The following is a 25,616-nucleotide window of genomic DNA, read 5'->3' on the forward strand; positions in this document are numbered from 1 at the left end:
AGGAATTATTACTAATACAATCGATTTCATTATTGTTAATTGTTGTTTTTTAATCTTTAAAACTTACTTCAATCATTTAGAAGGACTTTGAAAAATCATATTAATTTCCAGTTTTAATCCTAAAATTTCAAAAATTTCACATTCTATATATACACTGCGTTATTTAAAGGTATTTCGAGTTTGTTCTATTGATAAGTTTACTCAAACTTATGTATTGATTATATACACCGTATATCAAACAGACAAGCTTAACCGTAGTTTATTTTCGTTTAACTTCCAAATCACTCAAATATAATTTTGATATACTTTTTGTCTTTATGCTAACAGTTGATTACGCTAAAGACTGCTTTAAATTGATATTTAAAGTGTAAAAGTTATTAATTAAAAAGGAAGAAGCTGTACACGAAATCGACAACATTCGAAAGTAGGCAGACGGCAATCTGTTTGTGGATAATTTAAATAGGATGATGAGTCTTATTTCAGCTTTTCACAGGTTGGTTCTAAGACGAAAAAAACACATATTTTAAGAGAAGAAAGAGAGAAAAAAAGATATTGGAAAACCAGAAAAGTTATTTTTATTGACAGAACACTTATCAAAACAGCGTAATAAGAAACAGATTCATGAGTGTTGTAAGGAATATTTTAACAAGACGTCTGATCTAAATCGTTTCAATTCTTTTAACATAAAATAATGGATTACTACACGACGAGGGATATGTGGTCTAATTTAAACGTTAAAATAGAGTTATCATGATTCCGCTTATCATGATTTCCGAACAGCTCCTGCAACATTTTATACGACCGATTTAAATCCATATATTGCTCTACCCAGTAAACAACGATTTTCCAAAATGTAGTATCGCTGCTATACTTTGGCTATATAACATTTAGAAACCTACATCAAATTACCAATTACATTTGAAAACTTACATCCAATCGAATAACATTGAAAAAACATATTTCGTATGACATGCTGTCGAAATTCCTCGAAGATCCCGACAAAGACCAACAACAGCACGCTACAAAATGTCCCAAGAAAATCATAATGAACAAATCTGTTTACACTAATTACAACTTATGACATTATATTGGCTGGGGGAATGTTCCAGAGATAATTCCCATCTTCTAATGACAGACAATGCATAAAAACTGTAGAATTAATCGACTTCTTACTCCAGCTTCAGATCTGAACTTCACTGTATTGGATTCGCTCCTATAATATTAGTGAAGAACAACACTGCCAAATAAAGAGAACAAAATTACTTAAGGACATAGTAGCTATTGGCAAAGGTTTTACCCTTAGTAATGGTAAATTTAGTATATATCAAATTAATGCAAACCTTAACACGTTCCTGATCAACCGTTGGTGCACTCATCGCAAAAACATCATAAATTTCTCGAACAGCATCTAAAATTCAATTTATTCGCGAATAAATAAAAAAGCCAGTCAATAAGGCTTACTTGCAAGGTTTAACAATAAATTAACAATCCAAGACCTCTGCCTATCAATGGAAATATTTAAGCTAAGCTATGAGTCCCTAGAACGAAAAAATATTGGTTAGTTGTTAATTAAACCCTTCTGCAACTGTTTCATCATTATTCCATTTCCCAAAATTTAATTTTACACTAGTAAACAGTCGTAGTTAAGAACTGTGGCGAAAATACAATGCGAAAAACTAGTTCGCTTCAAGATGATTTTGTTACCTACTTTGCATTAATATTTAAAAACGATAAAATGAAGGGTATAATATCAGCGCAAAAAAGAAAAGGATTGGTGTATCAGGAAGACGAAAATAGTACGTTACTTCAAGTCCAATAATCAATTTTGTTCAATAAGCAATATTCAATTTTGAATGTATTATATTGAAAAGATTCTGTACTTATCAAAAACCTAATGACATGAAGCATATACCAGTAATTCCAATAAATAATAACCTCACAAAACAAAATTATTCCGGGAATGAATGATTCAGTAACAAACCTGCTTTTTCATAATCAAACAAAAATGGAAGGAAGAAACCTGTCAAAGGTTGCATGAATGAATAAAACGTCGCATCGTTGTCATTTAAATCCAAACATAACAAGCGCATCAACGAGGCATAAAATGTTGTCCGCGATCGCATTGTCATCAAATCAGCTTCCGAAGACAAAAACGAGAAGTGCTCACACTTAAGATTAAAACTGTTCAAATGCTGAGAAATACAGAAAAATTTTTCGACCAAAATTTATGGACAAATCAAAATCATTTATTAATCCAAAAAACAGTCAAATAGTTCAAATTGTATTTCGTACGTGCTGGTACCAGCAAATTCTCCATTATGTTAAACATTTAGGCTATTTAAGGATATTGATTATCCAGTTCAAGCTGCATCGAACCAAAATCTACAGAACAGATAACTTAGTTTTTAGCATTATTTATCCAATCCTTAAAACAGTTAATTATCAGTGGAAAATAACACATACCGAATGATTATTTAACAACAGCTGTATGTCAGGTAATCGCATCAAGCGACGACCAGCTGAAAAACCGAGTGAAAGCTCGTTAAGTAGTATTAAACTGTCATCTACCAACTTCTCCTCCGCTCCCCAATATTTCAGATTCGTGATACTGCAATGATTGTTATTTCATTACTTAATAATCAGTGATACATGTTGCTTGACATTTAATAATATATGTAGATGAAGTAAAATGGCAATAAATATGTTGCAATAAATACGATATCGAATGTTTGGACGGCGGAAAACTTGACCAGGAATTGAACCGAATGGTTTGAACTAGTTCCTTTCATCATGTGGAGGGAAGGGACAGCACAGGGTCGTATTAAAAATGAAGTCACATCAATAGCAATGAAGGTGTTATAAAAAAATAACTAAAAACTGCTGATTATCTATCCCTGCATGCAAGATCACAAGACGATAGTTTCAATATAATAAAAAGCAAGGTAAAAAGTCAGTTTAAATTACACTAGCAAAACTTACATTTTACGAGCGTATATAGTAATTACAGCAGTTTCATCCTGTAAGCCAAGATTCTTCTCGAGCTGATCATACACTTTACTAATTTTCTGGATCTGGTCACTAACATAAATCTTTCTAAATTGATCTAACATATACAGATATGCCACCTCAAGCTTAAAATTTCCTGGCATACCAGTTGAAAGTCGTGAATCCGACAATTCCATAAGTTTTAACACCCTGAAAAAAAAAGAGAACTCATCCAGTCCTTGAAATAGAAGTCCAAATCCTGATTAGGAATAAAGTTTTACTTATATTGGTTTCCAAACATTCGAACAAGGAAAACTTAGATAATGAAGATTAGGAAAATACAAGGCTACGCAGTAGAGTTAAATCTTATTTCTATTTTTTTTTTTTTTCTATATGGACGAAACTCTAGCAGTCCTTAGAAAATTTCAAATTTCTGTTCAAGTAAAGAAAATTTCACTACCAATTCATGGCGAACATTACATATTCAAAAATAACAACTAAAAACAGCAAGACATAAAGATACTAACCTGCAAATCAGATTTCCATCAACGACATCATGCTCTTCACAGTTACTGTATGATGCTCGGCCCTGTATTGCTGCTCCAATTATCGTTACTAACCATGTCAAACAAGCTACAGACTCACGTGCTTCAGCCGACTAGAATTAGATGCATTTTATGACTAAACTTTGGTTGACAAGTTTTCTGACTTTCCGCAGTGATGCTTCTGTTAAATGTTTTTCTTTTGCTTCAAAAATTTTTCTTGGAACTTTTACAACATCGGGAGGACATCGTCGTAATCATATCGTCATAACCAAAGTCAAATTTGCTGCTTATAATTTGAATTTCGACTAAAATTCATAAATTCGGTAGAATTTCCATAAACTCATTAGGGAACGAACTTCATGATAGTTTTGGAACTGAATTTTACACATACCGGCGGATTACTGGCTGAACGCTCGTATATCGTATAGTCATGATCGAACAGGCGCACAATTAATTCCGCTGATTTTTCATATTCACAACGACAAATGATAGCAATCTGTTCCATAACCTGCTGGATGGCACCTTGGTCATCTAATGGATCGTCACCTATATCACCCCTGTAAATATTCAGAAATATGAAACACTGTAGACATTTAAAAATGATATAACAATAGAGGTAGATCAGACAGAATCTTTCAAAATTAAAAACGAGATTTATTGAAAATTTAAGTATCAAAAAATCTACTAAAATTATCCTTGAAAAAGCACAAGAAGCACAAGAAGCAACAAATCGGAAAGCGATAAGGCTAAGTGATGATATCTGCATTTCCATGTTTTATAAACTTTGGTTGTAATCTTTCTACCACAGGTTCAGTATGTCTCACATACAGTTTCTCTCCTAAAGCCAGAACCACTGCAAATGGATGGATCCCTTCCTTATATAAACTAAACCGCGTTCTTATTCAATTTTAGGACCAGATCTTAATTTCTTGACCAGATCATTAAACCTCCTATACCTACACCTCATCAGCTACATCTTTCTCCTCCTACATCTCGGTGATCTTAAGCCTTTCATGAAAAAAATGATTCTAATCAAAGGAGGTATCTCATTCCTTACTACTCTATGGTAGCGATAAAATGCTCAATAAGTCCTTTATTTAAACACACTTTACACAGAGCCAAGGTGTAAACTGATACGTACGACGATATAAATCAATGGAAAAATTTATATCGTCATATATTTGCTAAAAATGTGTTGTTCGTGAAGATGAATGGACCTTGCAACAGCTCGTGCATATTGCAAACGACTTTCCACATAAGTAGCAGTAATTTTGGGACAGTATAAGTTGAGCAGATGTGGATCTGCTGCTTTCACGTACGGTACCGATGAAACCATACGTTGCCAAAACGATAATAAGTAGTAAGTACTATTCGCTGAGAATTCATAAGCCTGAAATGAAAATCAAACATGAATTTTTGAAGCTCATAGAAGCTTAACCAAAAATCCTCAGTTTTCCATCAAAATAGTAGAGTTATTTTGGTTTGTTCGGATTTTAGTTAGGGACAACGGTTTGCTTTGGATGACCACAAAATAAGATTCCCGATAAGATTTGTAAAGTCCACTGTTGAACCATCCCTCCTTAATTCCTATCAAGTAGTCAGTGATTCAAAAAGTGAGTAGCCAAACATCAGACATATAACTGCATCCGCAAACTTAAATACATGATATCAAAACCTACCCGCAAACTTTGCTCAGTGAAATCCGCTAAAAGGGCAATAACTGTAGAATATTCTTCAACTTTCATCAACTCAATCAATTGGTAATTTCCTTTCAAGCGCGATACAATGCGACAAAATTCATGGAAACTCTCCTAAAACACAAGCCACGCAAAAGGTTAAACTTCACAAAGCAAGAGACAAACTAGAAATTTAAAATAACTAAAGACAAATTATTCAAATAATTTAAAACCTCTATATGTGACTCTAGCACATTAACAAAGGTATTTTGACGTTTTCAATTGCAAGAAAACTGTGATGTAGAAAATATTTTGCCTATATAACATCAAATATATTTTAGTCAGCACAATTACAATTAAAGTACACAACATTTTTCAGCAGTACCTGTTGTCGAAGCTTATCCGGTTGCTCCATAATTCCTTTAACACCTTTGACGATATGTGTCAAATATGTCTGTCGTTCTGGATTTGAAAATAATGTTCGCCGAAGGGAGCTCAATTGAACAATATTTTGCAATACACGTGTCGTCAGTTCAATAGGTAATTCATTGTACAAACGAAAAAACATCGTTATTAATTCACCATCAGTAAATGCTAAAATAGAAAATGACTCTGCTTTTATCCGGCAACACAGTTTGAGATATTTTCATTCAATATATTTTTCGAAACAAACAGAAATATTTGAAAAATAAATCGATGCCTAGCAATTCTTCAAAATACATTTAGGTGGTAAAATAAAAGTAATAGTACAGTCAGATGAGGTATGAATATACCGAACAATTGTATATTGTATTAAAGGCTTATTCAAAATCCTAAAAGATTGAAGTAATTCTAGCAATCTTAAATGGAAGGGGGAAGGTTTAAGACTGAATAGTTCTCAATGTCTAATGAGTCTAATTTCTTGTCTAATTTGTCAATGTCTAATTTCTTCATGCCAAGTAATGCGAAAAATAACCTAGCCTCCACAGCGTCGGTACTTGAACAGTTGCATTGTCATCATTTGTTTCATCCGCTAAGCTGCCAATAAAATCAAAAGAAAGGCAATTTAGAGAAAGCTGTAACAAGCTGCTTACTGTTGATAGCTAAAAAGGACGAATTTACCAATTTAACCTGATAATTCTAAAGTTCAATCTTTCCGCACTTTCAAACTAGATCAAATGAAATCACTTTGCTACGAGTAGAGAACAAAAATGGCAGATAAAAAAGAAAAAACCAAATAAATTTGTTCATGCAAAATAATGTAACTCATCTACATTTCATATACTTCATTTCCAGCTCTATCAACTCGCCTCTCGACTTATCTGAAGCTTCCGACAATGTGTTCCAATGTGGTGTGATATTAGGCTACAAAAACTAAGCCATTTTTAAACCGTTAAAAATATGAATTTGTGATACTTAGTTTAATAATTGCATACCTCTCTTTCACCTATCCTCCCACCACTCACAGTTTTTCGAAGCATTGATGTTGACAATTCAAATATGTCGAATAAATATCCGTCACGGAAACTTGACGCAGTCTTCCGCTGCTTCGTGATGGTCTCAAAACCAACGGTCTAAAAATATTCATTTTCAAAACGAATATTTCAAGAGGTCGATTCTTACTATACTAATTATTTTAAATACTACGTTAAGGTCTATGAAATTTCGTTAATTCTATCGAGCACTGTTTCAAAAAGATTTCATGCAATAATTCGAAAAACCACTAGAACTGTTTAGCTATCAAGGGCAGAATAACATAATAACAAAGAACCATATGGCAGCAACCAATTGCACGCCCTATGAGAAATTCAGGAGTGGATATAGCAATATAAAAAAAATCAATATAGTGAAAAGAAAAAAATCAATATAGTGAAGATGACCAAACATTTTAGAAGCTCCACATTAAGTAATTCGTTTCACAAATAAATTTGGTGAAATCATTAGGGTTTCCAGAATATTATTAAATATACAGACAAATAGATAAAAACAGGTAAAGATCAATCAGATTCATCATCAAATCAAGAAAAAGAAAAAAAATTACATGCTAGGAACATAAAAATCCAAAAAAATTCATGCCTACAAATTCGACTAGAAAATCATTACATATCATTTGTGCAGCTTATATCCACATCATCAAAAGTCCCAATTAGAAAATTCCGTCTTGCGTTGTTCTCCTCCTTTCTCATTTTATCATATAATTTAAAATTACGATATTATTCACAAAAGCAATTTCACATAAACGAATTCCTTTTAGCATTAAAAATATTGGTTAAACATCACAAAAATTTCCTCCAACATTCAACGTGAAATTTCCTGAAACAATTTGTAATGATATATACGCCAAAAGTTCGCGAAAACTCACCGAATTTATGTCTGATACTAAAACTGCCAATAATTGCACGGCCAGTGGACCTTTATCTGAATTCTTCTGAAAGAAGAGAACACATCTGACCATTTTTTAAACAGAATATGTCCAAATAAAGAATAAAAATAACTTATTAACTCATATCACATTTCCGAACAGTTCAGTTTGTTTCTTTCTCAACTATAACTATTTCTTTCTCGATTTCCTTAAACAAACAGAACTAAGGAAATTAAAAGCTTTTGATTATTAGAGAAAAAAAAAGCTCGTACTTACTTCTGCGAGTTTAATAATTGTAGAAACTGGTTCACGGAACGGAAAAGTTTGGCTATCCATATCATAATCATGCCACCCGAGTTTTGTTATTCTGGCAAACAACTGATACAGCGAGGAAAGCACGAAGGGCGGCAATGCTGCTGATCGTTCATCCAAATAATGAAGTAAGTATGTATCTGGAATCATAAATTATCGAGAAATAGCTAGCACAATTGAAGTTTACTTCATTTCCTTTAGTTTTAAAACATTAGGTTGAAAATTTGATCTATCTTTCCCACGAAATCTGACCTGAACTCTAACTGTAGTGCGGTAAAAATGGTATAGATAGAAGTACATAAAGCCAAAAGAGATATACTGCGAGAATTTCTAAGAAAGATGATAGACATTTAGTGCAAATCTCGTTGCATTCATGACGCTTCTTCATCTAGGGTCTTTCGGCAGTTTTCATTTTGTTCATCTCTGGTTAGGGAAGTTGTTAATTGTAAATAATGTCTAGCTTGGATTGGCTAAATGTTCGATACCATGAAGAGAATAATATTGTATGCCTGAAGGTCAAACCATGAATCCGTCTTATCTCCCTTAGATTTATTTTAACCTTATCAAAATCAAATGACTGAAATCCTACTTAATTCTAATCGTTGCTGTAAAGATACGCCAATCTTTGAACTAAGTAATTTCATCAGTGTATTGCTGGCAACTATATGAGCGAACGGTGCCTGAAACAATGGACTTAAAATTTAAAACTTTTATGTAATTCAACATTAAAGCATGAAGGAACAAATAAATGGTACATTAATATGGCAATAAAAAAATTACAATCTTTATTCACATCTAATAAATATGCAAATCAAAGAACCAACGTATTCCGAAAAATTCACTCAAAATAGTGAAATTTGAGAAAAAGTAAAGAACTCCAAGATGTAGGAAAAAAAAACTGGAAATTGTATCTTCAAAAAAAACTTCTCTTTTTAGCAAAATATCTTTCTGAGAAAAGAGGATAATATTTCGTCTTTATGAAAATACAAAAGTTCAATTCAAGCTTCCACTTCATTAAGTTACTTTAAGATTGACATAAATATAACGTACAGTTCCGCTTTGAAGGAGTAACATACATCGCCTCAAGCAATCGGGCGAAGATGTCAGTTCGGCTAAATTTTGTTCTGCTTGAAGTCTTCTCGTACCATCAATACTTTCATATAACACCTTACATAAATTGTCAAGCGCCTATAAATATCTATTTTGACCTATTAAAATAACATTTTATCTTGAGAAATGAGTGAAATCTTCATTTCTCTTAGATGCATTTAAATACAGGGAACTCCTAGCTAAAAATAATTTTAAGTGAACCAAATCTATAGATAATTCCTCCGACAATCCAGCTGAGAACAAACATGCATTTTATGAAACCAACTCCCAGGTAGTTGCAATTCCACAGAAACCTATTCCCTTTGCAATTATATTTTTCTCAAAACACGACCTAGAATAAGTTATTGCGGACATACATAAATGGAGTTTCAATAAACTGATAATAAAACGTCTCATGCTATAAACGGGGCTTTTTTACTTATGAAATTTTAATAAGTAGCAAAGAATACCCGTATTTCAGTATCCATAGTGCCGTGTCGTGGCAAATGTTCTCCTGACACTTTTTTGACGTATGATCCTTGTGAAAACCGCTGGGTGAAGGCTGAAAAACACTGCCCTTCAAAAACATCATTAGAAATCACTTTTTCAAACAAACTCTTGAAACGCTAAAATACAAAAATGTTGAAAAATCTACGAATCTTTTTCTGTCCTCACATATTTCCCTCTCCGTTTCATATAAGCAAATCAATTTACCTACGTTTCAATGCAAAATTTTTTTCTCTCTACGGATATTCAAATCTGTGGTACTTTTTTATTGCATACACTTGAATCTAAGATCCTTTCGTTTCAGGTATACTCAAGTCTTATATCATTCTAAGGTAACAGTATTTTCGACAACTTTCATTACTCCTTATGCAGATAACCTAGTTCCCAAAGTCATTCCTAAATATATGGTTTTGTAATTCCAAATTTAAAAGGATTTTGAAATGGGTCAAAAAGTCATCATGATTTCCGAATTCTAAAACGAAAACAGTACAAAATACTCAGGAGATTAGAGATAAGTCCAGCTATGCGATGCTATAAAAATGAAAAAAAGAAAAAAACCACCCAAAAGGAGAGAGTTATTTTCTTTCCTTTGAGGGACATATGTTATTAGTACTATAATTTTTTTTATTGATATCAGTACCATCAACAATCCCTCACACATGGAGTCGATGTCATCTGTTTACATCTTATTAATTCACACTTTACTTAACTTCATTGCATTTTAGGACTGAAACTTGCCTAAGTTACACAAATGAATGGGCAATTTAGGGGTAAAAAAATCGAAAATTTTGGACAGGTCAAAAACTAACTTTGGTAAATAAGTAAAGGGAAGAAATCTCTGTGAAAACTTAATATAGTCTTAAGAATCTATCTCAACTCAATCTGATCCTTTGCCCAACTTGACCTACACCATCCCTTGACGACATCCTCTCACAGCATTGCTTTCAACAGAAGCTGAAAATTCGCACGAAACCAAAACAAACCACACCGCCCAAACCTAGACGCGCTATGAAAATAAGCTTATATCTTCAAACTTTGAAGATTAGAAATACCATTGGAAGAGTAAAGTGAACTTTTGCCAGCTACACAAGTTATTTCTTTCTTAAAAACTTTAATTTTCAATTACAGTAACAGTAGTCATACCGTAGTCCTGAAGAGAGCATTTGTATTCAAAAATTATCAATTTATTGATAGCATTTACAAAATAATCTTATGAATCCAAAACCATAAATTTCATCAAATATATTATCCATTCAGAAAAAAAATTCCAAACGTGTAGTAATGATCAATCTTTTATGATCTCAACCATATCACACTGTATTTTTTAATTTTTTATGAACTACTGTAGCTTATAGTTACTGTACTGCTCTTCATATGAAATCGTAAACTGTTATTGCATTTTAAGTTTCCTTTATTGTTTCTTCTTTATCAATCATTTGTCGCTTTTTATATTCTAATCGTTTTCCATATATTATTTCTTTCATTATTTTAATTATCCATTATTATTACAATTATTAGTGATTTAATTAATTTTAATTAACCATTTCTCAGTTGGTGAAAAATTATTTTCTTACATCTGATAATAAAATTAGACTTTGCAATATTTCAATTTCAATTTAATCTAAATATTTTTATAAAGTTTGATGGAACTTTTTTGCTTTAATGCAATTTTATTATATGAAAGCAATGATATCACATTTTATTTTAATTCATTAAAAAAATCATAGAATGTTATCTTTTTCTTTTTTTGGGAGAGAACAAGAAATAATTAATTATGATTTCATCATTACTTATCATTTAATATAACTGAATTAAATTCATAATTTTTTAAATCAAAATTCAAAACTGAAAAAAGAAATGCGAAGTGATAAGGTGAAAACAAAAGAAAAAATAAAATAAAAGTAGATGGCAAAAGAAAGATGTAGTTATTATCAATAGATGATAACGATTTATTTCTAACATGATAAATGTAAGTATTCTATTCTTTTTTAATTTTTCTTATCATCTATTAGGTGATATATAATTAAAATCACGTTTTAGGATGATATATTGATTAAAATGATTGGTCTAATTCGAAATAATTCAATTAATAGATTTCAATTATTGTTATCATTTGTTGATATCATTGATATATCTCTGCGATGCATATTTTCTGGTGGATTTATTTCTGATATATTTGTCTGTAATTATAACCATCATAACATTCAAACATTTTAATCAGTAAATGAAATAATAAGAATTAAAATAAATTAAACTGGTAATTTTATAAAATCAGTTCAAGAAAATCATTAAATGAGTAAATAATTCAATAATTAAATAAACAATAGGGAATGATAGATTCCAAATACTTCTAAATCTAGGATTTTTCATCTATTTTAATTTCTTTATTTTAGTTAAATTAACTTAAAATCACAAATTATTTAACTTAAATTATTGCATGTTAAAATTACAAAAAAAAAAAAAGATCGAAAAGAAAAAAGAAAACTAACGAATCGTCCCATGCTTGCAACAATATATCGTCCCATTTCTGATTTGCTAACAATCATATAAAGGAATGGTGTATCAAAAATGATATCCGCTTGTATCTCTTAATAATAATTCAGTATTAGATTTAATAATTTAAGATAATTTAATATTTGATTTCATATTTGATTTAATAATTAAAAATAATTTAATAATTGTTCAAAATTATTTAGCACTAAAACGATTAATTTAATATAAAAATTTGTTGAAACGAAAATAATTTAGCAAAAATTTGAATTTAAATATAAGTTAATTGATTGATTAATTAAGTATAGCTAGTTGAATTGTTTTGTTTTTGGTTAAATGAAATGTGAATTTAAAAAACATTTACATTTTTATATTTATGTTTTTTATATATATTTATATTTTTTTTTCATTTTTTTTAAGTTCATGAAAAAAAAAAATTTGATGCCAACTAATAATTTTATTATATCTATACTATCTAATGTCACCTTTAATTTGATTTTCCTTTTCTTTGACCATAAAATATGTACCAATAGAAGGTGTCTCATCTCGTTCCACCTTGATAACATCAATTTTATCAGCAAGTGCTATTTCAGGTCCTTTCATAAGACGAAATATTAATTGTTTTTCTGTAAAAAAAAAAAAAAATACTCAAAATGTAAGAAATAGCCAAAAAAGGAAATAGAAATTAGGTAATAATAATGCGAAATGTTTTAATTAAGCAAAAGTTGTTAATTAAAATTTTGAAAAATTATACTTTGTAAAGCTTTCTCTTTCAAATTTCCAATTGCTTTATCGTTTAAAATTTCTCCAGCAATTATCTATAAATCAGAATATGAATTGATAAAAATATTTATCAGCAAATAATCTGAATGACATCATAATTAAAATGATAATCATGATAACTTTTGTTAAACAAAGAACAAGAAAATAACATATTAGGTTATCGGGAAATACCAGAATTTCAAAATATTCAAGATGCAATGGATGCGGTAAAAAGTATAAAGAAGCGAGATAGGGGTTAAAGGTTAAAATATACCGTTTTAAAACAAAAGAAAAAAAAAGGAAAAGAAGCAATGATCGCGATATGAAGTGAAAAGTTAATGTAGCTTCTTTTATGATCGTTTAATCTTTGATCTTTGGTCCTTTGAAATACCACATAAAGTTTTCATCCTTGAGCTAATTTGTTTCAAAAATTTTAATCGAATGAAAATCATTATCCTTATCACCATCATTATCATCATCATCATCATCAATTCTTATCAGCATTTTCTGATAAAAGATAATGATGATGAAAAGATGTATGCTAAAAGTTTTGCATATATATTATTATATGAAATATTTAAATTTGAAAAAATTTACTTTTAAATTTTGTTTTTTAATTTCTGCGCCCGCTGCGGAACGTTTCTAAAATACAATTTATATTTGTCAACAAATGAATAGAAAAAATATCCTCAACTTTTGCCTATCCTATCATATTTCTCATAATTGAATTTAATTACAATTAAACTTTTCATTGGACTAATTAATCTAGAATTAATTGCTAATTGATTCATCAATCTTTTCTTCTTTAACTCTTAAGAAATATTGACATCATTCGTTCATTAATACTTATACAAAACAACGAAATTAATGCCTTTACCAAAATTTATAATGATTGATTAAAATTATTTGTAAATAATTAATTTAAGGTTAAGCCAAAGCTAAAATTATCTTATTTATCACATTATCATACTCTCTTTTATCATATTTGATAATAAAATTCACCGAATATGTTGACATGGATGATTGTGTTCTGTTACTGTTATCATTAATATTAACATGAGGATTATTATCATCATCATCATCCTTATCATCAATTTGTGTTTTTCATCTTTTTTAGTATTTTGTTGATTTGTTCCATCAATGGATTTGCTTGTTGATGATCTGCTTGAATTCTTTTTACATCACTAAATATTCATATAATCATGATAAATACTTTTCAAATGTACTGATAAGTAATTATCACTTTCTCCTGATTATTATATATTTTAAAGGAAAACATTATTATATATTTTCTATTATTGTATTTTTTTTTAAAAATATCAATAAATAGAATAGAAAAATAAATTCTTTGAAAATACTTGTTATTAATTAATATAATTATTGGAAATACCTAGCATATTTAGTAAATTTCATATGTAATATTTACAATAAAATAATTCTTAAAATAAGCATATTATTCTGTGAATGTTAAGAAAAAAAATGAAACAAATTATTCATTAATTAAAATTAAATAATTCGAAATTTTAAGAAAAAAAATAGAGTAAAATAGAAAGAATAGTATGGAATAGAATAAATGTGGAATAAGTTATTCATTTAGTTTAATTACAACTGAATAAACAGAAAATTCGAGAAATAATACTTAATTAATTAGTGTAACATTTGATTTTAGCGCTAATTACATTTGTTGCTGTGGCAATTCCTGTGGCAATTCTTTTTTTCGACTAATATCCTGTTGAATTCTCATTTGTTTGATTGTATTTTTCAATAGTTGTTTTAGTGGTTTCTTCGGTTGAAATATTCTATCTGAGCTTGGCCTATGACATATCATTAAAGGTTGACATGGGATATTCAAATACATATATGCATGCATATATAAATATGTGCAACTTAGTGCAACTAATCATTTAACCGCATTCCGCTACGGATTATATATGCAAAACTAATCATTTAACCGTATTCCGCTACGGATTGTATATCCGATTATTCTCTGAGAAAAAAAAAGGAGAAAACATCATATTGTGGAATTCAAATTTACAAAATAATAATACTTATTCAAAATTCCTCGTTTGTTCCTTTTGAATTTTCTTGATTTAGCAATTGAATCAAGTATTCGTTTACTATCAAAATTTTCATCATTTCCATTCTGTAAATTAATTTTTTTTTTTTGTTAAATTTCGTTGTCTGAAATGATAAATTAAACGATCTATTGATAATTGATAAGCTATTAAAAACCCCGTATTATGCAAGGAGGGATAGATGATCATCAAAAGAAAAAGAAAATGAATTTAGCTATTGTCAAACAAATAAATGTGTAAAAAAAAAAAGTGATAAAAGTAAAGAAAGAAAGAAAAGAAAAAAACCCCGAGAATTCCGATCATATAATGTTTTCGATCAATTCCAACTTGACCTTCAATAAACATCATCCTTCCACTAACACTTATCACTCGTTGTTTTCTTTTCTCAGTCATTTCATCTTTCATTGCTACAATAAAATTTCAAATTTGTTTTTGTTTTTTTAAGGGAAAAAAAAGAAAATCAATATATTCTATCTTTCATTATTATAATTGATATTTTATTAAAAAAGAAATAAAAAATTCCAAAATTAATTTTAAAAATAAAAAATTTAATCACTTCGTTGACTGTAAGTAATTGCTTTCATTTCATCATCATTTTCTTTTGTCATTTCTGGTCGTCCAATTTTTACCTATAATAACAAATGAGGAATGATGTTAAATTTCAATGTATACATGGATAATCATAACAGTTAAATTATTGGATAATAATAATGACAATAATGATAAAAGAAAAGATGATAAAAGATTTGATAAAAAGAAATGATAAGGGATAAAAAGATTATGATCGAAAAATTCTAAAATTTTTTTATTGCCATTTCATGGAAACTTTTTATCATCATTTCTTTTTCGGATTCAAAAAAAAAAATCAAATTAATAATTAGCACAATTTAATTGATCGTTTTATTTGTAAAATTTTCAATTGAAAAATTTTTTCCATTTAAAAAATTGTAAAAAAAATGATTTGAAAATATTCAATTTCAAATTTAAATTATAATTTAAACATACAACCATTTTAGTTTTATGATAATAATCCCAAAGTGGATATATATGACTTGGACCATAATTTTCCCGTGAACCTTTCCCATATATCATTCCAAATTCGGCCTTATCCGGTGAAAATATTTGAGAGATACATGGATACGGAAATTGTGGATGTTTATTTTTGAAGATAAAATGATAGAATGGATTACATGATGCAAATACTGATCGTAAACCAACAGGTGAATTTATCGAAATACATGGAATTACAACCTGAAATTAAATATTTCTTACTATTACATATGTATCAATTTGACATACGAAATTTGAAATATTTAAAATTTTTAAATTAGAAATATTAATTTGTAATAAATATATCACAATTAAAACAAATAATGTAATTAATGCTTAATACAGTGAAAGTATTACCTTTTAATTGAAAAGCATTACTTTTTGATTGCAAATTACAAAAGTAATAATTGAAATTATACCTAATTAAAATAATAGAAATAATTAATGCTTAATAGAATAAAGGTATTATCTTTTAATTACAAATTACCAAAATAATTAAAATTACATCGAATTGAAACAATAGAATGATTAATGCCTAGAAGAGTAAAGATATTACCTTTTAATTAAAAATTACTTAAAAAATTAATTAAAAAATTAATTTTAATTAAAAATTACAAAAATAACAATTAAAATTATACCGAATTATTTTAAAAGGACAATAACAATACGATAAACTTACCGATTGTCTTAATGGCTCTAGGCTTATTTGATCGATATAATGTCGTAGTTGTTTACCATCTAATGATTTCAGGAAATCATTTGAAAATAGCATTTGTGGTTGAAAAAGGTACCTAAAATTAAGAAAAAAAATACCTAAAAATGAGAAAAAAAGAAAAAAAACTACCCAAAATAAAAAATTTTATTAAATAATTTATACAGTCAAAAAAAAATTTTTTTAATATTTTCCATTTTTTTTCACCTATTATTATCATTCATTCATATTGTATTTTAAATTTTAATAATATATTACATTTTAAGATCATCAATTTCAGAATCTAATTCGAGGACACGTATACCATCATTGGTAAGGCATGTACGAAATAAGCCATCACATCGATATCCTTTTATCTGAATTATTAAACTTTAATTTTAATTTAAACTATAAAAATTATTATCAAAACTGTTCAATTTTTTTTTTATTTTTCATTTTTTAAAAAAATATTATTAAAATAGTAAATTTAAACTTAAGCATACAATGCTACGTGTTTGCGTAATTTTCTCATACGTTTCATAAAAAAATGTCTCCACTTCCTGTATTTGACCCGGTGGTTTCCAATAGAATGTCGAATTAAATGTTGTTATTAGTACTAAACGTGTTTTTTGTTTTGGTTTCAAATCTTGACGTACAACATATTCCACGATTCCTTGACTTGCTTCCTATATAATAATTCATATTTAGCATAGCATAGCATAAGAAATGTTAATTGATATCAATTAACGATAAATGAAATTGATAATTCATCTTAGTATAGCATAGCATAGAAAATGTCGATTGATATGATAAATGAAATTGATAAATTATCTTAGTATGGGATAGGAAATATTAATTAATATGATAAATAAAATTAATAATTCATCTTAGCATATCGTAACATTGGAAATAACAATTGACATGATAAATGATAAAAAGCATAACTATCATTTAAAACTATCATATTTTAAAAACTATCGGAATTAATTAATCAATTAATCAATTACTTTAATATTTTTATTCATTTCATTTACGAGTGTTTGTCCATTAGGATTCATTTGGAAGCACATTGTTTGTATCACTTCTTTCTTCATCCTTTCATCCATTTCAAATTCGATCATTTCCGCTTCTCGAGACTATAAAAGAACAAACAAAATGATATGAAAGAGGGGAGGAAATAGCATTTCAGAACAAACTATAAAATCTAACCTCTGTACCGTAATATTTTTCAATATATTCCACTAATTCATTATCAAATTTTAACAAATCATTTTCTTCAAAATATATTTGTATTGCTCCTTTTGATAATGATTTCAAGTAATTGATGCAAAGATCATTCAAATCTTCATGTACAGTTTTCCCAAGAACTTCAATTACACCAAATAAAGCTGCAAAAGAAAAAGAAAAGACAAATTATTTCAAGAAATTCAATAATATTTGCCTATATTAGTGGTTCTAAACGGCGGTCCGCAAAAGCGAGCGGTGCCGCAGTAAAAAAGAAAAGAAGGCGGAATGGTGAGTAGAAAACAGGACCGTGCGGTAAGTGAAAAATAGGGTGGAGCGGTAAATAGAAAACATGCCGGGCTATTTTTTGTTTTTTATTATCATTATAATGTTTCCCTAAGTGTAACTAAATTTTCATTAAAGTTTATTTTCAAATAAACGGAATTTATTATTTTCGTATTTTGCTAATTCATGTTACAAATGAAAAAGTTAAAGTGGTCACTGGTTAAGAGAAGATTGAGAATCACTAGTCTATACTAATCAGGCAACAATTAAAGCTGTTTTCTTTTCCGGAATGCAAAAGATAATCTTCCGGTTTTGTTATATAATTGATTTCACTGTTGTAAATTTTGCAAAATTGTTCAATTCTAAAAAAAAAAATTTCAATCAATGTTTTTATGCCATTTCATTATTCTTTCATTCTTGCAATCTTACATATTATTCATTTTTTTTTTTTTTGTAAAACATTTCTTTATAAGTGACCAATTCTTTTATAAAATTTTTCTCTATTAAATGACCAATTCTTTATATCACATATTTCTTCATTAAATGACCAACTTTCCTTCTTATAAGTGACCATATCTAGGATGATTCATTTCATTTCAAATATTTGTTCTATATGTATACATATGTATTAGATATACCTTTCGAAATTAATTTAGCAAGTTTAATTTTGCATTTGCCATCAGCTAATATATGCAAAGCTGCAAGTCCACGAACAATTTGCAATGGTGAAATGGCAAGATTCCATTCTTCATATGTTATACGCAAATTGTCCTAAAATTTGTGAGTTGTATTACAAATCAAACATTGATATCAATTATAAGTTAATTTCAAGAAATCAACCATTCCTCGGTTTACCCGATTCCGGTCCATCCGAGAAATTATATGCGGGAATCTATTGGTTCGTATCATTACGTTGATCAAAGCATGATAAAAAAATAAAAAAGACTCAATTATTTAATTCAGTTCTTACTCAATTATTTATTAAAATCATTCAATTGTAACAATTTTCATTTCGATATATTCTAGAATTAATTCAGATTCATCCCGGTAAAATCTCTCTTTTCGGATAAATTTTGGTAATAATTTTGTAAAAAAAAACAAAAACAAAAATTTTTAAAATATTAATTTTTTAATTTCCTAAAATTAAAAAAGAAAACCCAAAAAGAATTTTATAATTAATAAAATAACAATGAATTTTTTTCTTTTTTCAATGATACAAACAAAACATCAGATAAGTTTGTTCACTTTATCCAAACCTTTCTTTCTTTATCATCTAATACAGAAATACATACGTACATATCACGTATCACACGTGTTTACGCGTAATCTTTTGGTAACAATTATGATAAATATCTACCATATAAATTTTTGGAAAAGAATTCAAAAAGAAAAAAAGAAGAGGAATAATATGGAAAAGTTTTAAACAATTTTAAATGATAGAAACCATTTCTTCTGCTGACAAATATGCCAAATTAAGACGTTTCGATGGAATTGTATTCAATAGTTTAATACCAAAATCGATTAATGACGAACATTCCCAATCGTCTATGAGAAATTCATTTTAATTTTTAGTCAAATTTCATTTGAAACTGATAAGTAAATTAATTGTGTAAGTAAGTAATTAAGTAAGTAAGTAAGTAAGTAAACAAGCAGTTTATACTAAATTGTCCTAATTTATCAAAATGATATAATTCTTAATGAACTATCAACTTAATTATTTCTAACATTAATTTAACAACTTTAAACTAATTATGATTAATTAAATTTTGTTATTTACTTAAACTACGAAAAAAGTAAATAAATAAAAAGTCCCTTATATAAATAAATAAACTTTTAGTGTAAAACAAGGAAAAAATACATCTTCTCTTACTCTTTCTTTTCTTTTTCCTTAAATAAATCGAAAAAAAAAGCTGACTGATTTTAGGATGACCAAATGGAGTGACCATAATGACCAGATCACTGAGTTTGAAATAATTAATTTCAGGTTTGTGATTGAAATAACCAATCTCAATCACACGACAAATAACACTGAGTGAATACGATTAATGCGAAATTTTACAATTTATAAACTGTATCTTAAAATATGCAAATTTTTTAAAAATTTACAAAAGCTATGAGTGACATTTTCTTTTTTTGCTACTTAAGACGGTTTTTATTTTTATTTTTTTGTTATTTAAGATAATAAGTCTAGCATATTTGAAGATGGTGACAAAATGATAAAGGATGGGTGAATTACTATCTAGATGGATAATATTCTGGTCAGTTTCCAAACTGGACGATTTGATGGGCGATTTGCTGGTCAGTTTGAATACATTCAAAAATAAACTAGAAATACTGTATAAATATCAACTTTCATATTTGATATTGTAAGTTAAACACATAATTTATTTAATAGTAAGTTTAACATGACAATAAGTAAGTTTAACATCGTCTTTTTTTGTCACCAATTAGTTTATCACTTTATCTTATCATATACATTCATTTTATCATCGTATAATATTTTATCAGTTATGAAAGACATTTTCATATAGCCGCTAAACTACTACTATGTAAGTAATCAATAATAGGCAATCAATAAGTAATTAAGTTTTTGTTGTACTGTAACATGATAAATCTTTTTAAGCGTCAAATTTACTTCTCTCAATTTCCAGAAATGCTAATCGGAATACCTGAAATGTATCCTACAGAAATATGCGATCATTGCTAACCATGCTGTTTCCAAGATTATGTTGCAAATTTTTATGCCAAACCTCTTAGAAACACTTTTAATTGTGTAAAGTTCAAAGTATTTGAGGTATATTTTTATCTTATCACCTATCTTATCACCTGTATCAACAAATAGTCTAACTATCTTCAGGTGCTTAATTTAAGGTATGTGAATAAATTTTGAATGAGCTCATTAATTAACGCCACTATAGAAGCGTTACCAAATATACCAGAATAATGAGATGTCAAAAAAATTGTTATTCATTTACAATTAGTAAACGAATTCATGCTAACCTTGAACAGATCTAAAATTAAAATACAACAATGAAATATATCAATTTGTTTTCGCTATAATTAATTACTCCGATATTTGATACCATTTCGATAACAAATTCCAAAATTTTGTTATTATCATTTTATAAGTTATAGAATACAAATTAATAAAAAATACGCATGTAAATATAAAAATATAAATTAATCGATTGTTATTTTCTCATAATTTACGATATAAAGAAATGATATGATTATATTCGAAATGATATGAAATCCTTATTTTCTTTTTCAGTCTTTTATTTCCAATATAATATAAAACAAATTATATATACAATATTCTTATCGTAACAGATCAAATTTAAATCAAATTTTTTTTCCATATTTTATTGATCATTTTAGCACCAAAATTAATCGATCGATTTATCACAATGGTTAAATTTAAATTTATTGATAGATGAATTTAAATTAGACCATTGTAAATTCAATGGAATTTTGATGAATGAATTCGGTAGATTCTATTGTTATAAAAAATGGTTTTAGAACAAAAAAAGAAAAAAAAATGAAATAAATTTATACAATTACTATATTGAAATAAGTTAATTTCATTGGAATTAAAAAACATTTAAATTTCCTAATTAATTTAATTACTACAATTTAATACAATAACTAATATCACAATTGTTATTACATATATAATTACATATTATACTAATATTACAATTACAATAGCTAATAATACCATCTGTAAACTAATTTAATCTTTCCAATTTTTAAGCTCTATAAAATAGTTTTACGTATCGTTGCATACTTATATCAAAATATTGATTATAGCATAAAGCCATCAATTTTAATTTTTTTTAAATTATCGAAAAAAAAACTGAATTTATTCAAGGATATTCCTGTTTTAGATCTTTCAATTCTCATTATATGATCAAAAAGATATAATTAAGATCAATAGATGATGAGTGTTTGAACTAATTGTTAATAATGATAATGATAATGTAATGATATCAATTTAAACTGAAATAAATTATCATCATTGATATATGTGTAGTAATAAATTATCGTATATAAATCAAAAATATAAAAAAAAATTACTAATTGTGTAATGAATTACCGTATATACATAAAAAAAATTATATTTATTAATCGTGTAACAAATTACCGTATGCGTATTTATCAAGTAAATCTGGTGTTACTTATCGTGAAATTATATTTCTTACTAATTAATAGATAATTAAAAGTTAAATTAAATTACGCCAAATATATGTAATAATTATTTTGAACATTTTATATCAACATTGATCTCTGCAAGTGCTTTTTGTTTTAAAATGATAATTTAAAAGATTTAATAATTTAAATGAAAATTTACAAAAAAAAAAGAGAAAAATTTTCTACTTTTTTTGCAACCCTTTTTTATTTTTCCAAAAGAAAAAAGGAAAACATGAATGATCGATAAAAAGTATTTCATTACCAATTAATTATTTATTAATTAATTAATTATGTGGCGAATTAAAGTAACAATAACGAAAAGAAAAAAGAACCGATTAATTTTGATAAGAAAAAATATTTTTAAAATAAATTTTTGCAACAAATATACTTTCTTATTTATAAAAAAGTTTCATAAATTTCTATTCGGTTTTATAAATCTAAAAAAAAATTCTATAAATTTCTATTTCGTTTTATAAATTTTCATTAATATACTTTGTCATTTATAAAAAAAGGCTTTTATAAAAAAAGAGTTTTGTAGAAAAAATAAAAAAGTTTTGTAAAATTTTTTTATAAAGTTTTATAAATTTCTTATTTATAAAAAATGATGTTTTATAAAATATAGTTTTACTAAAGTCTTACAAAATATTTTTTGTTTTTTCTTTTTTCTTTCACGAAAATTTGAAATTTCGAGAATACCTACAATTATAAGATATTGTCATTTGTATTTGAAAAAACTGAAAATATAAGCAATAAACAAATCAATAAATTAATTAATCGTTTAAATTGTATTTAAAAAAAAAAAAAATTTATATGAAAAATTTGTATTTTTTGTGAAAAAAATATTGTACTTAAAAAATTTTTAAATAGCATTAGAAAAAAATTTCATTTTCTTTAAAAAAACAAAGATTTTTTTCCAATTATTTTTGTTTAATTCCAATCTTTTTCAGTTTCATTTTAATTTTTTTTTAAAAATTCTCTTTAAAAAAATTTTCTTTAAAAAAATTTTTTTTTTTGTTAGTTTTTTTTTATATTGAATTATTATCTTTTTTTGGTTTCATTTAATTTTTTTTTTTTAAAGAATATTCAAATTTAATTTCTTTTTTTGTTTATATTGAATTATTAAGTTATTAATTTACCGCTAACAATATTTCAATCGATTAATGCTTTTATTAGGAATAAATAAATAAATTGATCTGCCAAATGCGCATCTCTAATCTGAGTAATGATCATAAAAAAGAAGCATTAGATTTTTCCCAAAACATTATCATTCATTAATCATCAAATTGATTATATAGGCTATACTTTCTTTTCCTATTCCCTTTTATCTAATATTTTTTCAATTTGAGCAAAATTTATGCTTTTATTTTGCTTATTTACACAATTTTTATTTAATTATTAATTGAAAAATATGTATTAATCGATTAATAATTCCATTTTTAAATTACTAATTTTTTTTTTTTTTATAGAAATATTAAAATGCTAATAGCGAATGTAAAAATGCTATTTCAATTCTTACTTGCTATTGCAATTTTCACCAATCAAATAGCCATTTCTGGTTAGTTTCCTTACAATTAGTCTTTTTTTTTAAAAAAAAAAACTGTATAAAATTACCATTATCATTATAGTAATTAACAAAGGTAAGAATAATTAATTTACGTGAAATATCAATGAATAGTACTGTATGTTATTTTCAACTTAAAAAATACTTTAAATGTAATTATGCAATTATAGGACAATCGCGCGTCTTTAAGCTCTTTTAAGCGCAAATGAACAAATTGATCAGATGTGACATGAAAATTTAGCACTTTTAAAAATTTATCGAATTTTGCCTTTCTTTAATAAACTTTTTCTTTTTAATCTCACCTAATTAATTAACCAATTTACAGGTGTGTGTCACTAAACTATGCAGTTTTTGTTTTTTATTTTTAACACAAAATTGTCACAAAACTATGCAGAATTGTTAATACTATGCAGGAATTCATATGAAAATTAAGCAAAATATTTGAAGTATTTAAATTTTACACGAAAAATTGATAATATTTATATGTGAAATGAATAGTTTGTTATTTCAGATATGAAAAAATTGCATTCGGATGACAATCCTTTTCAGTATCAACATGTGACAACAATGACAACAATAACAGATGAACAATCAAAAATGATTTTACGAAATCAACAAATGGGACAATTATTACAGCGAACTTTGAATATTAATAGGACATTTCCTAGATCATTAATATCAGAAATTATACGCTGCTTAAGTAAGTTGTCATTAAATTTTAAATTTTTTAATAATTTAAAAGAAAGAAATATTTTGATTTAATTGATTATTTGTTGGAATTTTAGAATGCACAAAACCAATCTTACTAGCAATTCGAGCATCATTAGTATCCGGAAATCATTATGAGCGATTTGTTAACGTTTGCAAGTATGTTTTTATTTTTAACGTATTTCACGTAACACGTAAATTTTCACGTAAATTGATAGATATGTTAGAGGTATCATCATTTTTTTTTTTTTTTGTCTACCATCTTATTTATTAATTTTATTTTTCACATTTTTATCAAATCTAATTTTAACATGATATAAACTCATGTTTGCTAATTATCATTTTAGCCGATTACGTGGAGTATTACAGTGTACCAATCATGTACCCGGAAAATGTTCAAGACAATCAGGAATTGAATCTTTGCTAGATAGTTTCCGGTATTTTTGCATTGATCAATTTACAGGTAATTTTAAATAGCTAATCTTTTGTAATATTTTATTTTATAATAATCATTGTATATATTAATGTCAATTATTTAATTATTCAATTACTAATATATTAAAAAATCATTTAATCAAAATATACTCAAAATGAACATATCAAGATCACTTCTTTTTTTTTCCAGCACAATAAACTTTATAGTATAATTAGTATAATTAACAAAATTTAAGATTGAATTAACCAATCTGATCTTTCATCTTTCATAATTAACTTAACTTTTTCGTTATAGCTTATAGATATATCTTTGAATGTTTGGATATTCATTCCGCAACAGTTTTACGTGGTAAGTTTCATGCTATTAGCATTAAGTTTAATGTATTAATTAGATTTGAAATTAATTAATAACTTGATTTTTAGCTCATTTTATTGTCTCCTTGCTTTGAAAATTCGTAATATGCAAAAGTTACAGAATGTCAAGGAAAATGTCAAGCAAGTCGTCAAGTACTTGGATGGTTCATATATAGTTACATTCATTCTACTTTACCGTTTTCAATTCCGGAACATGATACACCGGCTAAAATAAATGTGAAATATTTTGCTAAAATAAGTAGCGATGCTTGTAGGTATGTTTATATTTTATACTTCCTTTTTTTTCCTGAAAATTTTCCCCCTTTTTTGTTTTT

At 27.0% G+C, this 25,616-nt stretch overlaps 4 protein-coding genes across 4 annotated transcripts in view; 1 reads left to right on the forward strand and 3 right to left on the reverse strand.

Moving 5' to 3' along the window:
• Window positions 1-10,381, reverse strand: part of LOAG_17636 (exportin-7) — a gene marked incomplete at its 5' end in the record, with an annotated part of 14,361 nt that extends 3,980 nt beyond the window's left edge. The window contains 18 exons of the mRNA XM_020450298.1: window positions 931-1,019; window positions 1,341-1,408; window positions 2,021-2,168; window positions 2,464-2,608; window positions 2,980-3,195; window positions 3,513-3,643; window positions 3,922-4,087; window positions 4,748-4,920; window positions 5,210-5,341; window positions 5,592-5,800; window positions 6,162-6,288; window positions 6,622-6,759; window positions 7,548-7,613; window positions 7,824-7,999; window positions 8,449-8,539; window positions 8,910-9,047; window positions 9,419-9,510; window positions 10,360-10,381. Of these exons, the coding sequence (XP_020306039.1) occupies window positions 931-1,019; window positions 1,341-1,408; window positions 2,021-2,168; window positions 2,464-2,608; window positions 2,980-3,195; window positions 3,513-3,643; window positions 3,922-4,087; window positions 4,748-4,920; window positions 5,210-5,341; window positions 5,592-5,800; window positions 6,162-6,288; window positions 6,622-6,759; window positions 7,548-7,613; window positions 7,824-7,999; window positions 8,449-8,539; window positions 8,910-9,047; window positions 9,419-9,510; window positions 10,360-10,381 (2,327 nt within the window). The remainder of the gene's footprint in view (window positions 1-930; window positions 1,020-1,340; window positions 1,409-2,020; window positions 2,169-2,463; window positions 2,609-2,979; window positions 3,196-3,512; window positions 3,644-3,921; window positions 4,088-4,747; window positions 4,921-5,209; window positions 5,342-5,591; window positions 5,801-6,161; window positions 6,289-6,621; window positions 6,760-7,547; window positions 7,614-7,823; window positions 8,000-8,448; window positions 8,540-8,909; window positions 9,048-9,418; window positions 9,511-10,359) is intronic.
• Window positions 10,382-14,382: 4,001 nt separating this feature from the next.
• Window positions 14,383-15,187, reverse strand: LOAG_04068 (hypothetical protein; the record flags this gene model as incomplete). The annotated part of the gene is made up of 3 exons (XM_003139605.1): window positions 14,383-14,521; window positions 14,756-14,850; window positions 15,068-15,187. The coding sequence occupies 3 exons, from the start codon at window positions 15,185-15,187 to the stop codon at window positions 14,383-14,385; spliced, it is 354 nt and encodes a 117-aa protein (XP_003139653.1).
• A 143-nt stretch (window positions 15,188-15,330) lies between these two features.
• LOAG_04069 (hypothetical protein) lies at window positions 15,331-18,941 on the reverse strand (the record flags this gene model as incomplete). Its single annotated transcript, XM_003139606.1, has 9 exons — window positions 15,331-15,411; window positions 15,788-16,033; window positions 16,512-16,623; window positions 16,803-16,900; window positions 17,027-17,209; window positions 17,531-17,659; window positions 17,733-17,911; window positions 18,671-18,803; window positions 18,888-18,941. 9 exons carry the CDS (start codon window positions 18,939-18,941, stop codon window positions 15,331-15,333), a joined length of 1,215 nt encoding a protein of 404 aa, XP_003139654.1.
• Window positions 18,942-24,351: 5,410 nt separating this feature from the next.
• LOAG_17637 (hypothetical protein) overlaps window positions 24,352-25,616 on the forward strand; it is a gene marked incomplete at both ends in the record, with an annotated part of 3,136 nt that continues 1,871 nt past the window's right edge. The window contains 5 exons of the mRNA XM_020450299.1: window positions 24,352-24,484; window positions 24,570-24,651; window positions 24,840-24,955; window positions 25,223-25,276; window positions 25,403-25,556. Of these exons, the coding sequence (XP_020306040.1) occupies window positions 24,352-24,484; window positions 24,570-24,651; window positions 24,840-24,955; window positions 25,223-25,276; window positions 25,403-25,556 (539 nt within the window). The remainder of the gene's footprint in view (window positions 24,485-24,569; window positions 24,652-24,839; window positions 24,956-25,222; window positions 25,277-25,402; window positions 25,557-25,616) is intronic.

The sequence above is a fragment of the Loa loa genome, assembly GCF_000183805.2.
Source record: "Loa loa unplaced genomic scaffold supercont3.106, whole genome shotgun sequence".
Classification (NCBI taxonomy): domain Eukaryota; kingdom Metazoa; phylum Nematoda; class Chromadorea; order Rhabditida; family Onchocercidae; genus Loa; species Loa loa.